Below are 15,693 nucleotides of genomic sequence, written 5' to 3' on the forward strand. Positions count from 1 at the left end.
CCCCCGGTGCCACCCCGCGGAGCGCGGCTACCTCCCGGGGCCGGAGGAGCCCCGCCGCATCCCCGCGCGGAGCCCCGCGGAGCATCAACATGCTGGGCTGGAGGGTGGCCCTGTGGCTGGCCGGCTGGACGGCGTGCGCCCGGGAGCTGCCCCCCGACTACGACTACCCGTACGGGCTGAGCGAGGAGGACCCCGCCGAGGGGATTGATTATAAGGACCCTTGTAAAGCCGGTAAGTGGGATGCTCCCCCCGCCCGGAGCTCACCTGCTGCTCCTTTGGGGCGGAGGGGGGGCAGCAGCAAGTGGACTGGGACTTGGGGACCTTGCTCTCCCGCTCCCACAAAGCCGCGGCTGGGGATGGTCCTGCTCGGAGCCGACGGCTTCCCCGCAGTGTGCGGGACGCGGTGCCCCGCTCCCGCTCCCCCTCCCCCTCCCGGGCAGCGCCGCGGCCTCCTGCGGTCCCGGGCAGGCGGGAGAGCCGGGGGGTCTCCCCGGCCCCGCGCAACCCTGGCTGCTGCTCGCACGTGCTGGGTGCTGCCACCACGTGAGAGGAGTTCCTGTGCCCCCCGTCCCCTTCCCTCCTCTCCCTCTGCCAGCTCTCCTCCTCCCCCAGCCACCTTCCCTTGCAACCTGCTTCTTAAATCGTGGCCACTTACTTAGTTCAAAGCACTTCGCCCAGAGGGAGCAGCCCCGCTCTCGAGAGGGTCTCTAGCTGCCTGGCTTGTCCTAGAGATCCACCCTTTGCCCATCCTCTGACACCACTTGACAGTGTCCTTTGCAACTGTGCCCGACTTCCAGCTCCCTGGCATCTCTTTTGATGTATTGACCTTGGTCCAGTGGGCACTTGCTTCAGACAGGTTTCCCGATGCTCAGTATAATTATCTGCTCATATAACTATGTAAACGAATACTAAGTAACTCTATACACAGAGTTCCTTCCTTTCAACTCCACTCTGAGTTTGTGTGCATGTGGGTACAGGGGGGAGACCAGCGCAGGATTGCATTTAAAACCACATCAGACTAACGCAGGGGTGGGCAAAATGTAGTCCGGGGTCCAAATGCGGCCCGCCAGACCATTCTATCCGGCCCACAGGGCCCCTAAAAAAATTTAGAAAATTAATATTTATCTGCCCTGGGCTACCTGTCATGTGGCCCTTGATGGCTTGCCAAAACTCAGTAAGCGGCCCTCTGCCCAAAATAATTGCCCACCCCTGGACTGTTTGTGGCCTTATTTAGTGTATTAAGGGCTGTTTATATTGCCTTTGTCTAAGAAGGTGAAATATTATCCTCTTTATTTCTGATTGGAGGAGAGAGAGACTGTCCTGCCACATTTCCCTTGCCAAGGGAATAATCGCCTTTCTAGAATCTCTGTTGGTTTGTAAAAATTGGTTTTGGGTTGATAGGTTTGTCAGAGGGTCCGCTTCTGCATCCATTCATGGTAATAGCAAAACTTGCATTGACTTTCTTGGAACCAGGAATCCAGGTTGTAGCTGCATTGCTCTAGAGGAAAAAGCAATCAGGACTCGTGGTAGAGATGATATCTTTTATTAGACCAACTAGATTTTTGCAAAAAACCCCAAAACTTTAATTGCAAGCTTTCAGGGACAAACACCCTTCTTCAGGCATCAGAGAAAAAAGATTGTAAAAGTTCTCCTGGGTGGAAATGAAAGGTTGACAGTTACTTCAGTGAATGATTGTACTTGTCACTTTTTTTTCTGGCCAAATTTGTCATGGGCTGGCTTCTCTAAGAACTGGTGGTCCATTCATAAGAGTCTCTGTGTAAAGCAAGCGCTTTAGTTATGTAGATGTCTTCTGTTCGTTAATTAGCTTAGTTATTTTTTTACTCTGAAATGTAGTTCAGCCAAAGGCTGTCTTCTGTATGTGTATGTATGTTTGTTTAATTTATTGTGGAGAATGTGGTGAACGTATATGCCAAATATGCAGATGCTACGTTTTCCTAATCACAAAAATATTCATTTTCTAAGTGTGAATTGCTAAGTATTCTTTGCTTACCACTGAGGAATGCACAAGTTCAAAAAGAGCAGAAACAACTGCAAACTGTTAATTTGCTCCCATTAAAAACATGCAAGGAGCTTATTTTTTTTTTATTTTTCCTTCTGCAAAAAGTTGTCTGTGATCTGGTCTCCACCTATCTGGGTTCTTTGGATGTTTTCTGGTGCAGTGAAAATCTCTAGCCCTCTTTTTTATTTTCTTTGTTTAATTCGTAAATAGTGCTTTTGTTTACATTTATTGAATTATTTTGTGCAAAACTTTTCATTTAAAAATGTTTGCATGTATCTGCTTCAAGAAAGTAAATATATCATGTAGGAAAGAACAAAGGGTAAGAATGTAAGAGACTGTTTGAATGTGTTTCTCCACCCTTTTGCTTTACTTCTGAGAATGCAGGAAGGCGGCAACTATTTTGGTCTAATTTCAGTATTTCGTGTAAGATCAGCCATGAGTGAATATTCTTCACTCATACTAACTAGAAGTGAGTAATGCTTCTATGCAGGATCTTATTCTCTTCTAAGTGCTCAGGTAACTACAGCAAAGTGATATGTAAGCCCCCAAAGCCTTTACCTATGTTAAAGTTCCCATGCTGTCCATTGAATAAGCACCTTTTAGCTTTGCGAAATCCCAGCTGCATCATATATACCATTGCACATTAGATTTGTTCCATGAATGAAGGTTATAAGGAAAGATGGAGATTCTTCCTTATAAATGAGTAATTATCTGACTCTCCCCAAACCCTAAGATCACATTTATACTTCGAGACAGCCAGTGTCTTCACTTCCCGTTGTTGCTAAAGGGTAATTACAGGTGCTCTGTACCTCTTACAATTATATCGTAAATGTTTGTTCTTTCTTGGCCTGATTCTATCTCCCTTCTTTCTGTTGAGTCCTTCACTTCCATGTGTCATTTTGTTGGGGTTTGCTGTGAGGACCAGTGACACAGACTATGCACATAGAAGTGTGAGACTCTCATGCTTAGATTTGTTTAGATGTGCCAAATGTGAAGCAACAGGATGACTTGAGAGGTCCCCATTTAGGAAATGTATTCACTGCCAACAGAATTTGTATGCTAAGGTCAGTGTTAGCTTTTTGCTAGACCTTCAGGAACTGTGCAGAGGGTCTGCAATTATTTTATGTAAATTTACAGGATGAGGAAAAAAATATACTAGATATATATGAGTTGCTACCCAGTGTTCTGCATGAAGAAACACCATAAAATTAATTTTACCCTACAAGATAATGTTTTTCAAATGTTCAGGAGATTTAGATAGATTTAGAAGATTGTCTGTAGTAACCTATTGTAATTTGAAGGACAGAGGGTGAATGAAAAATGTGGGAGTTCCTTTTGTAAAGAGTGAAGAGATTTAGATCAGGTTCTTCTATGCAAAAAACATTTTACAATAGTTTTCAGCTGGAATGTATACTGATTACAGGGACTTAACATAGAAGCTTTCTGGGACAAGTTAAGTAAGAATCCCTCAGATGCAGTCCTATGCAAGGTGGACTTACACGTATGAAAAGTCACTTCCATTCTGCTTTTCCCCAAGCCATCTGCTTACCTTGCTACCATGCTGTAGGTTACTGTTCAGTGTATATACCATAAAATGTATAGGGGATTTTCCAAAATGTTTATGCTCTAATGCATAGTCTGACATGCAGCAGATTCCCAGCTGGAGCAAACTGTAGCTTCAGTAAATCATGTGCACTACATTTCAGGTAGGGGAGCACATCCTATTAAGGACGGCTTGGAGGAATTTACCAGAACATACTACCCAGTGGTCACTATGAGTTTTAGGGGTGCTTGTACACATTTCAATAGTCTTTCTTTCTAAAGAGTATGGAGAACAGTGTTTAAAGACATTACTATTAATTAATCTGTTCAAGGCAGTGCTTCTCAACCTTTTTAGACTCAAGGCACCCCTGGGTAGATTTCAGGCATCCCTTGGAAAGTGTCAGCTCTTAGTGTTCGTTATTGTTTGCCTATGGAAAAAAATAACAGTGCAGTTTTCCTGTTGCAAAAAACTCAGAAAGACCAGCTATGCATTTCTATTTGAAATCTCTGGATTTATCTGGTGAATCATGTTTGTAAATCTAACAGTGCTACCATTGTGTGTGGCACCTTGTGACATCCTTGAAAAGATCTCAAGGCACCCTGGTTCAGAATCACGGGTTTAGGGTCTTAGGCAACTCTGGCTTGCAGATTGTTCAGCAAGGTAGTGTGGTACTAAATGCTAGTACCTGGCACAGAAAAGTCCTATAAAGCATAATATATCATTTTTTGATTTCATAGAAATACAGATACATACATAAAAATAGTTCTAAGGACTTGCAGTAAGGGTATAGGTGGGTGGGGAAAAGGTATAGTACGTATGTATTTATTATTATTGTTGTTGTTTTTGTTTTTGTAGTATGGACTTGAACCTAAGTCTCCTACATACCACCTAAGTGCCATTTTCTGGGATGGGTTTTGCTTTCATTTTGACCAGAGTCCATCTGGAACCCAAGATGCCTTTCCCAAAGAAAGTTTCATCAAACTTCATGTGTTCCGACAATGAGTTGCAGTTTTGAAGAATTAGCTTTTTCAGATGGACTCAACACATTCACACACATCACATCTTATCCCCACCTTTAGAAATGACAGTGGCTTAATGCACAGAATGTAGTCCTCTTAAGTGGCTTGTGTTTCCTTTCTGGGTAATCATGATCACTTTCTTTATCGCTTTCCTGAGAATGTGCTGCACTGAGTACTAAGTTGGAGTCATGTTTACATTTCCTTCCTGTGTAATGGCTATCATTCCCTTGAACATAGTCCAGAGGAGGTGGCCTTCCTTCATCCATGTCTGATTCAGATGACTCCTTAATAGATGCAGGTAGCTCAACATTATTAATTCCTGTCTGCTTAGCTTTGCTACTGTCCGGTGTAGAATTTAAGTTTGCTGCTGTAGGTTGCAAAGCCGATGGAGCTCCAGCTGTTGCTGCTCTCCTCTATTCAGTGCTCATGCCTGTATCTCAGAATTGGTTGATGTGACGGTGCCAAACAATATTAGGTGTCACTTGCACTGTGTAGGACAAAGAAACAGTTTTGTGCACTCACAACTGCAGGCTGCCATTTCTTTAAACCCCAGTAATCACAGGCCAGTAACTCTTGGCCTACATGTAGCTGTTGAGAGGCCCTTGTCATGGCCTGAATTATTTGGCAATTTCTAACTTGTTGCTGCAAGTCCAATCGTGACCTGAGATTGTGGCCCATAAACACTACTCCTGGCATCTTATTCATTGTAACACATACTACATTCTGGCATGTTACCAAAAAAAGAGGGCCATCTTCTGCTGTACTGACCCTACCTCTTCTTTCATGGAAAGCAAGGCATTTTTAAAATTGTTCAGTCAGCTGATTTGTGGCTGGGTGCAGAAGTGATATGCTGGATGCCTTTTTTTTTCCTCATGAACCCTTGAAACTCATCCAGATTGAATTGTGGGCCATTGTCAGTTACAGCTCGTTCTGGCAATCATGTCCTTTATAAATAGCCTCACAGTTTTTACTGTCTGTGCTGCTGTAATGATTTTCATGCAGAAAACTTCCAGTCATTTGGAGTAGTCAGGCACCACCATTAGGTACATCAACCCTAAAAATGGTCCTGCAGAATCAATACAGAACCATTGCCAGGGAAGGGATGGTCATTCCCATGGGTGTAATGGTGCCGGTTTGGGCATCTTCTATACGTGTTGGCATTCCATACGTTCTTTTCCCAAGGCGTTCTATTGTTGATCAATAACTGGCCACCATACAAAGTTTCTGGCTAATGCCTCCATTTTTACAACTCCTAGGTACCCTACATGTAGCTCTTCTAAAATTCTTGTGTGCAGATTGCTAGATATAACAAGACAAATCTCCCCCCTCCATGTGACACACACTTGATGTATAGCAAGTTCTTCTTTGTATGCATAAAAGGATGCTAAATTAGGACTGTGTGTATATTTCTAGCCTTTCAGGGTGGCTTCATATACGTGTGCCAGTGTGGGATATTTCTTGGTTTTTTGCCCAATCATACTGCAGGTCACTGGGGCATATTCCAGCTGAAATAAGTTAACAGTTTCAGTAGATTCTGTTTCTATTACAGATGGAGGTGCACACAAACATTGTTCCCATATTGGATTGGGACAGATATAGAGAAAATTGAAAGTATTGGAAATCTGCTTTTTTTGCCTGATGCGGCTGATAATGTGGCTGATTAATTCCTCCTGTATGTGCACAGCTGCAGCATGCATGGGGCCAGCAGCTTGGAGACCAGCATCTGGCTGGTAAGTCTGGTGTGGGGGGAGGGAAGGGGCATGGGGAGGGCAGATCAAGACCCCTAGGGTGAGGGAGGGAGTGGGACTGATGCAGGCACTGCTCAGTGGGGCTTCCAGGTGCTTGTGGCTCCCTCCCATGCCAACCCCACCCTGCCTCTGCCCCGGCTGAGCAGTGCCTGTCCCTGCCCCAGCCTCACTCCCTCCCTTACTGCAGGGGCCTCAATCTACTCCCCCTGCCCCTTCCCTCCCCACACCTCTTCCCCCACACCAGACTTACCAGCCCAGCGCTGGTCTTCAAGCTGCCCAGCTGCATATTGGAATTGGATAGGTATTGGCTGATATGGCTTCTTAAAAATCAGCCACTGGTTTTGGCCAAAAAAATCTCTATCAGTGCATCCCTAATTACAGAAGGTTTTTTCATAGGTAAGTGAGAATCCATCGGCATTTCCATGTGCCAACATTCTTTTGTATTCCGTGTTATAGGTGTAACCGACCAAAAAGAGAGACCACTGTTGCATATGTGCTGCACTTGTCCTGGGCATTCCTTTCTTCACCAAAAAATTGAGACTAAGGCTGGGGCAGGCAATTATTTTGGGTGGAGTGCCACTTACTGAGTTTTGGGGAGCTGTTGAGGGCCTCATGGGTAGCTCTACCCCTTGACTGGCCCTGCCCCTGATCGCCATATTGGGACTGGAAGTCCTGCCCCCAGCTCCTGACCTTTGCCTCCAGAAGTGCCTTCTCTTGCCCTGGAAGTACTCCTTTTGGGAAGAAGGGTGCTGCAATCTTGAAACCAGAAAAAAGCCCCAAATTATATTCCAAAAAATAAAACTTCTACTATAAGTTATTTTAATTTTATTTACAAATATTTTTGTACTGATTTATGTGTTTAAAAAGTGTATGTAGAGGTGACTTCATAATAGTTCAAAATACAGTCCTACTGTATGTTGTGTCTGAGCAGTAAGGGGGTGTATGTGGTGGGGTGTGGTTGGGGAGTGTGTGTGTGGTGGGGTGTGGGTATGGTGGGTGGTTGTCAGGTATGTGGTTGGGGTGGGAACTGTGGGAGGGTGTGGGGTTATGGTGGGTGCGTTGGGAGAGAGGGAGATGAGGCCAGGCTGCTGGCTCCATCATATGTGGCTCTAACAGATTGCATGTGAGCCTCATGAGATGCAGCCAGGCAGACCCCATGCCCAGGCTCTGCGCTCCTGCTACCCAACCATGGGTTCTTGCTATTCTCAAGGCACCTGCATGGGCTTCGTGTTCCCACCCGCCACCACTGTTTCCCTGGATTCCCTCTTGCATGCTTGCCTGCTGCTCTCCGTGGTTCCTGCCACTCACTGCACTGCTACCCATGGCTCCCACTGCTCCCTGTGGTCTCCATCACTTTCCCCACCACTTGCGCTGTTTCCCATGTCTCCTTCCACTCCCTGCAGTCCCCGCCACTTGGTGCGCTGCTCCCTGTGGCTCCTGTAGCCCCTGCCCCTTGCCTGTGGCTCCCACCATTCCCTATGGCCCCTGCTGCTTCTCACACTGCTCCCCATGGCCCCCACTATTTCTTGCATCACTCCCTGCAGCATCCACTGTTTGCCATGGCCCCCATCACTTCCTTCAGCCACTGCCACTTTCTGTGCTATGACCCACAGCCCCCACCACTTGCTGTGCTGCTGCCATTTCCCACGCTGCTCCCTGCAGCCCGCCCCCACTGCTGTGCCACTCCCAGAAGTCCCTGTCACTTCTCATGGCTCCTCCGCTGCGGCCGCTTCCCTCTACCCCGCTGCCTGCTGCTTTCAGCTCTGGCTCCAGCCTGACCCAGGAAGTACCACAGGGCTCCTGGCTGCTGGGCTGTTTGCAGTGGTTCCCTCACCTCCTTCCATCCAATCTTACCTTACTTTTCACTTGTACGGAGGGAGGGGGGGAACCGCTCCAGGGTTGTGAGGCCAGAAGCCACAGAGGCTTCCAGTTGGGGGCTGAGAGTGGGGTGGAGCCAGGCCAGCCTTCCTGCTCAGGCACAAGCTCCCACTGGGTCCTGCTGCTGCTGTCTTCCTGTCATCTTTGACAGGCAGCCCAGGGGCAGATAAAAATTAATTTTCTAAAATGTTTAGAGGCCGCACAAGCTGGATAGAATGGGCTGGTGGGCCAGATGCAGCCCACCCCTGGACTAAGGGTTGGTGATCTGTGACCAATATAAACTTTCTCCCATGTAGGTATTGATTGCATTTTGTCATAGTTTCATAGTTTGTAGGGGTCAGAAGGGACCTGAGCAGATCATCAAGTCTGATCCCCTCCCATAGCAGGAAAGAGTACTAGGGTCAAACGACCCCAGCAAGGTGTTCATCTAGCCTCCTCTTAAAGACCCCCAGGGTAGGAGCCAGCACCACTTCTCTTGGAAGTTGGTTCAAGATCCTAGCCGTCCTGACAGTGAAGTAGTGCCTCCTGATATCTAGTCTAAATCTACCCTCTGCCAGCTTGTGACCCTTATCTCTTGTCACTCTTGGGAGTGCTTGGAGGAACAGGGACTCCCCCAATGCCTGCTGGTCCCCTCTGACTAGTTTGTAAACAGCCACTAGATCCCCCCTCAGCCTTCTCTTGTGGAGGCTGAACAGGTTCAGGTCCCGTAGCCTCTCGACGTAGGGCCTGCCCTGCTGCCTCCTGATCATGTGAGTGGCCCTCCTCTGAACCCTCTCCATGTTGTCCACATCCCTCCTGAAGTGCGGCATCCAGAACTGGACGCAGTACTCCAACTGCAGCCTGACCAGTGTCGCATAGAGGGGGAGAATCACCTCCTTGGAGCTGCTTGAGATGCATCTGTGGATGCATGATAAGGTACGGTTGCCCTTCCTGACCGCATCCCCACACTGTCAGCCCATGTTCATTTTGGCATCAATAATGACTCCAAGATCCTTTTCTGCCTCTGCACTGACGAGAAGGGAGTTCCACAGCCTGTAGGTATGCTGCTGGTTCTTCCTCCCCAGGTGCAGTACCTTGCACCTGTCAGTGTTGAAACCCATCCTGTTCTCAAACGCCCACCTCTGTAACCTGCCTAGGTCCAATTGCAGCCTATTCCTCCCTTCTAGCGTGCCCACTTCCCCCCATATCTTAGTGTCAACTGCAAATTTGAACAGGGTGCTTTTTACCCCCTCATCCAAGTCGCTGATGAAGATGGTGAACAGTGTAGGCCCGAGGACTGAGCCCTGCAGAACCCCACTGCCCACATCCCTCCAGGTCGAAAATGACCCGTCCACCACCATTTCATTCCACACACCAGACTTAAAGCTTTTTCGTCCATCTGTGCATAATTCCATTCTGCTGTTGTGATTAAAATGCAAATGTTATGCACCATTCAGTACCATAGTATGTGATATAACATAACATTCCCAGTTATTTTTTATTTTTTACAGTTGGCTCTGGTTGCATCACATGCTAGCTTGACAAGCAACGATGAGTTAAAGTGAACATGAACAAGTGGCCTATGTGATGTCACCAGACTCTTTGCTTGTAAGAGAGATTTCTGACAGTAATGTGACCGTACCTATTTGCAGCAAGGAATTTTAAAGGATACACCACAGTGATAGGTTTGGTAAAATCTTCTTATATTAAATAATAAATCCTAGAAAAGATCTAAGTTGTGAAACATCTTTTGGCTGTGGGACTTCTAAAACTGCTTTAATCTATTCTTGAGATTTATATGAAGACTTGCACATCAATAACGTGAACAATAAGCAACTGACTTCCTGAAAAAATTGCATTTTGCACGATTTGCTTGCAACTCATATTTTTCTAGATGTTCTAATACTCTCTTCAGACTTCTCAGGTATTCTTCATCATTTTAATCAGCTACAGTAATGTCATCCAAATAACGTTGTGTTTTTGGAATGGCTTGTAACAGTTGATCTATTGCTTGTTGTTATATAGCAGGAGTGGAGGCAATATCAAACACTAATTTATTGTACTGGTATAACCCCTTTTACATATTTATGGTAACCCTTTGAATCTTCTACTTCCATCTGTGAGGAAGATTGCACTAAATCAGTTTTGCTAAATCTCTGCCCCTATGCTACTGTGGCAAATATATCTTCAGTTGGAGGTAGGGGATATTTATCAACTTTCAGTACAGGGTTTACCTTAAGTTCCCCACATATGCTTACTACACCAAATGATTTATTTATTTATTATTTTTTACAGTTGGCTCTGGAATGAGTGGAGCATGTCTATAGGCTACTTTTGAAAGTATAACTTCTTTTTCTAGATGGTTCAATTCCATATCCAGCTTGGCATGCAAACTATTGGGAGGTGGCTGAGCTTTTTGAAATCATAGAATCGTAGAAAATTAAGGGCTGGAAAGGACCTCAGGAGGTCATCTAGTCCAAACCCTTGCTCAAAGCAGAACCATCCCCAACTAGATCATCCTAACCATGGCTTTGTCTAGCCTTAAAACTTCCAAGGATGGAGAGTCCACAACCTCTCTGGGTAGCCTGTTCTAGTGTTTTACTAACCTCCTAGTAAAAAAATTCTTTTTGATATCTAACCAAATCTCCCCTTGCTGCAACTTGAGACCGTTGCTCCTTGGTCTGTCATCAGACACCACTGAGAACAATATAGGTCCATCCTCTTTCAAACCACCCTTCAGGTAGTTGAAGTTGATTAAATCCTCCCTCAGTCTTCTCTTCTCCAAACTAAATAAGCCCAGTTCCCTCAGCATCTCCTCACAAGTCATGTTTCCCAGCCCCCTAGCCATTTTTGTTGCCTTACATTGTATGTTCTCCAATTAGTCCAGCAGAGGGCAGAAAGGATGTGAACTATCTCCAATTTGTCCTCATCCTTTCTGTAGTGGGGTCCCAAAACTGAACATGGTACTCTAGATGTGGCCTCACCAGTGCTGAACAGAGGGGACTAATCACTTCCCTTGACTTCCTGGCAACGCTCCTATTAATGCAACCCAATATGCCATTAGCCTTGTTGGCAACAAGGACACACTGCTGGCTCATACTCGGCTTATTGTGCACTGTACCCACAGGTCCTTTTTTGCAGAGTTGCTGTCCAGCCAGTCAGCCCCCAGCCTGTACTGGTGTATGGGATTGTTCCGTCCTAACTGCAGGACTTTGCACTTGTCCTTCTTGAACCTCATGACATTTCTTTTGGTCCAATCCTCCGATTTGTTGATGGGGACAATAATGCTTCTTGCTTCACTAATAATTTAATGCTTAATTATATAGTGTTGGAGCTTTTCATGTTCAAACACTGCACAATGTAAGAGTTGCATATGATTGCTCTTGTTATAAAGTACCATCTGTATATCTGCAATCTAACTTTTATTTGCTGATGTCATAACATCAACCTTCTGTGACAGTAGTGGATTTTTTTTTTTTTTTTTTGGTTTTCTGTTTTATTTTGTGCAACAAATTCTAGATAGAAGACTATTTCAGGGTTGTGTTTTGTGTTCTGGCATATATGTCTTTTTATTTTTCAAGTATTGTAAACAATCCAATATGCTCTTGGGTAATTGAAGAATTTTTTTTTAAAACTTCCGATCACACATTTGAATCTGTTTTGTAATTTATACAGTTAGAATTAATTTCATGTAATACTATGAGAGATGTGCCATGTAGCACAGTTTTAAATATTGTACTTAGAAAATTTAATGCTCCTAACAGGCCAGATAGACAGAATTAGAGTCTAAAGTCCTTTATTTATCCAGAGAACAGATATACCAGAAGCAGTAGAAACCATAGCAAGCTTAATCACCTGGTCTCATTCATGGGCCTTAACTTTGAGCTGGACTTTTACGCTAAGTACAGACAGTCAAAAAGCCTCAGGTTGAATGGATTCAGTCTCTGCAGGTTAGTCTAAGCTTCAGAGATTAAACTGAGAAACAATGGAACACACATTTACTTTTGATTAAGGAAATGCAGCCACATGCCTGCAGTAGCTCAGGCCAGGGGGTGGATGCTAGAATATGGCTCTCTGGCATATAGCCAGCATTAGCTGTGTGTTCGCTTCCTCTTCCTGCTGCCCCCGAGGTCTCTGGGATTTGCAGTCCAGAATCACGGCAGAAGGACTCTGTAGGGATATTCATCACTTTCTTTTCCTGGTTCCAGGTTCCTCTGGGATTGTAGTCCACAGTCACAGCCAGCAGTAAGTTTAGCAAGGCAGGGCAGCCCTATACTTGGGGGGGGGGGAGAAGGGGAGGTTAACTTAACCCCCCTCCCTGGCCCCAGAACCTAGCCAGGGTTTGCTTGGGGGGCAGTCCCTGCTTCCGTCCCAACCCTTCTGTGCTGGAGCAGACAGCCCAGCCCAGCCCAGGGCTGCAAAGCATGCTGGGGGATTGTGATTTAACTTGAACCAGGAAGGGGACTGGGACAGAAGTTTCATAAACGAGATTGACTCAAATCAGTTAAGTCTACATTTCAGTCATTTTGAAAGCGGTTTATGTGCACTGAACTTCTACTCTATTACAGTTTTAAACCCTTTTCTGATTACTTAAACTGGTTTGTGTGCAACTTCTGTCCCTAGCCCTGAGGGTAAATTAGATTGATTAGAAAACTTCTTTTTAAAATAATATTTGTTTCTGAAATTTTGCGTTGTTGTTATATCTCAGCAAAAACTTACAGACATATTAGTGGAGAGAGGTAGTTAGTGGAGAGAGCCAACACAGCTGTGTTAGCAGGAGTGAACTGTTGCTCACAAAAGCTTATGCGCATCACTGATTCAGTTAATCTTTAGGTGCATCTCTACCCTACCTTCCGTTAAATATGTTCTCTCTTTCTCTTTCTTTCTCTCCATCCCTTACATAGCAGTTCATTTTTCTGTATTGTTAGAAAGGTAGGCTAAAACGTTAGATTTAACATTTCTTTATGTGACATTCCTGAAAAAGCTTAGTCTCATACTTAGATCACTTTTCTTAAGGACTTGACTGAGTATGCTTTTGTTGGTGCAAATCAGGAACGACACCATGGCTAGGTGAATTACACATAAACTAGTATAACTAGTTACCATTATAACCACGGAAATTACACACAAACTGGTATAAGTGATTGGAAACCAGTTCAAATCTGTAACACAACAGAAGTTCAGTGCACATAAATCACTTTCAAAATGACTGAAACAGGTTTAAGATAAACCTGCATGGATGTAGTGTCAGACAGAACTGATTTAGTTTAAATCAGTTTATTGAAGTTTGGTCTCAGTTCTCCTGCAGATTCAAAAGAACTCAGTCCACCAGCATCCCAGGATACTTTGCACCTCCTCTGCAAATCCCCCCTCTCAGGGTGGTCAAGCTAGCCTTGGCTCAAGCTGTCTGCTCCAGCTGATCAGGGAGGCATGCTGTAGCACCTCTAACATTCTGGCCTGAGCCACTGCAGACATGTGACTGCATTTCTAGAATCAAGAGCGAATGTCTGTTTACTTGCTTATTGGTTCAGTCTACGCAGCTTAGACTAACCTGCAAAGGCTGTTCAGCCTTGGGTTTTTTGACTGTCTATACTTAGCCCATTGGAATAAGCTGTGTTACATCACTGTGAAACAAGTTTTAAGAGAGCTCTGAATAAGGTCCCTGGGCTAGCTATAGAAAACTTGCACCACATCTGTCGATCAGACCTGTAGGCGTGCCTGAGATTGCTCTTTCTCTTCCTCTTCCTCTGGAAAACAGTAGAATAGTGTTGATCAGCTCATGGCAGTCCCATTTGCTGTTTTTGGATGGAAGGATCTTATCACTGTTGTGGGGTGTTCATAGAAAGGTTCTAAAATGGAATGGCCTGTTAGTGGTTTTGATGGTCTCTGAGAATTTCTTGAAGAAGAATAGCTGTTTTTGAATACACATAAGTTTATAACAATAACTAAACTAAACAAACAAGACAACTCTCTTCTTTGTTGAGATACTGAATGATCATTCTTTAGCCAACATTTTTTTCAAAGTTTAGTTATAGACTGCTGAAAAATATGATTTGTGGTACATTGTCATAGTGAACTTCAAGGTGAAGGATTGCAGCAGCAAACCTATTTAACCTGTTTGAGGAAAAAATGATGCTTGGTGTCTGCTTTAGTCTTATTAATTTGTCTCCCTTTTCCAGTTTCACTTGGGGGGAAATATCCAAGTTAGGGGTTCTTAACCTTTCTTATAGTTTAAACAGCATCTGGTAGCCTCTTGAAGGCCTTTCTTATCCCGCAGAGAATTGTACACGATTGTACATCTGCAGAGAACCTCCTTTCCTATTTGTTTTGCATCCTTGTTGCAACTATAGCAACTGGTTACATAGAAAAGTCATACCAGGAAAGTATTTTGGTATTTTTAGCTCTGTTTTTTGGTTTAATAAATGTTTTTTCCTTTCCTAAGAAAGTTAATCACATTGTGTACGTTTGTTCTTCATTTCACATCCACCTCCCATCTGTTCCGTTACTCCCCCTCACATTACTCTCCTGCACAAACTTCCCTCTTGCCTAGTCCTTCTGTCCCTTTCTACAGATTTCCCTTCCAACTTCCCCCTGTAAATGATGCCCAGACACCTTGTCCTCTTTTCTCCTTGTTTCCTTTGACATACTCCGCCTCTCCTGTTTGAGGTTAGCAATTTTATCGCAATTTCCTTCCCCACCCCTTATGCAGCATTGCTTCCCTAGAACTGGGTGTTTGGCAAACAGTCCTGAGAACCATTTTTTTTTTTTTCTTTCAATGAAGAACCTGGAGCTGGAAACAAGAAAGAGAAGTTAGTACCTCTTTCTCATTGACCAGCCTTCTCTGTGAGAACAATTTTGATGACTGCTAGGGGTGCACCGATAGAGATTTTTGGGGCCAATACCAATAGTGGATATTTAAGGAGGCTTATCAGCTGATACTGATCTGATTTCTGATACAGCTGCCTCCAGCTGGTAAGTGTGGTGTGGTGGAAGGGGAGGGAAGAAGCATGGGGGAGAAGATCAACACCCCATGCAGTGAGGGAGGGGGCAGGGGCAGGCACTGTCCCGGCAGGGCAAGGGTGGGGGTGGAGCCATGGCTCGTGGGGGAGAGGTGACTCCTGCCTCTGCTTGCATCCCGGGAGGGCATGGGGAGGGTGGTGTGTGCCCCTGGATCTGCGCGGGGTGGGGCGGGCTGCAGCCAGGGCTGTGTGGGGCTCTTCCCGGTGGGGGCTGGGCTCAGAGCGATAGCTTGTGGCACTGGGAGGATATTGCATCCACCCCAAATTTTGCCACCGCTCTGGTCCCAGTGTTGCCACCACCAGCTGCCCAGTGCAGCCCCGGCTTAATGCCCTGCCTCCATCCATGCGCTGGGAAGAGCTGGGGCTGTGCCTGGCAGTGGCACTACAGCCAGACTGGTGGTGAAATTTGAGGTGGATGCAGCATCCTCCCAGTGCTGCTGGTGCCTGCTCTGAGCCCAGCCCCCACCAAGAATAGTCCCTCCCCCCC

The 15,693-nt window shown here is 45.4% G+C and overlaps 1 protein-coding gene across 1 annotated transcript in view; it reads left to right on the forward strand.

Annotated features, from left to right (window-relative positions):
- The first annotated feature begins 41 nt into the window (after window positions 1-41).
- Window positions 42-15,693, forward strand: part of TLL1 (tolloid like 1) — a 233,936-nt gene continuing 218,284 nt past the window's right edge. The window contains exon 1 of the mRNA XM_006020836.3: window positions 42-231. Within this exon, the coding sequence (XP_006020898.1) occupies window positions 90-231 (142 nt within the window). The 5' untranslated portion in view covers window positions 42-89. The remainder of the gene's footprint in view (window positions 232-15,693) is intronic.

Source organism: Alligator sinensis, unplaced genomic scaffold (genome assembly GCF_000455745.1).
Source record: "Alligator sinensis unplaced genomic scaffold, ASM45574v1 scaffold49_1, whole genome shotgun sequence".
Taxonomy (NCBI): Eukaryota; Metazoa; Chordata; order Crocodylia; family Alligatoridae; genus Alligator; species Alligator sinensis.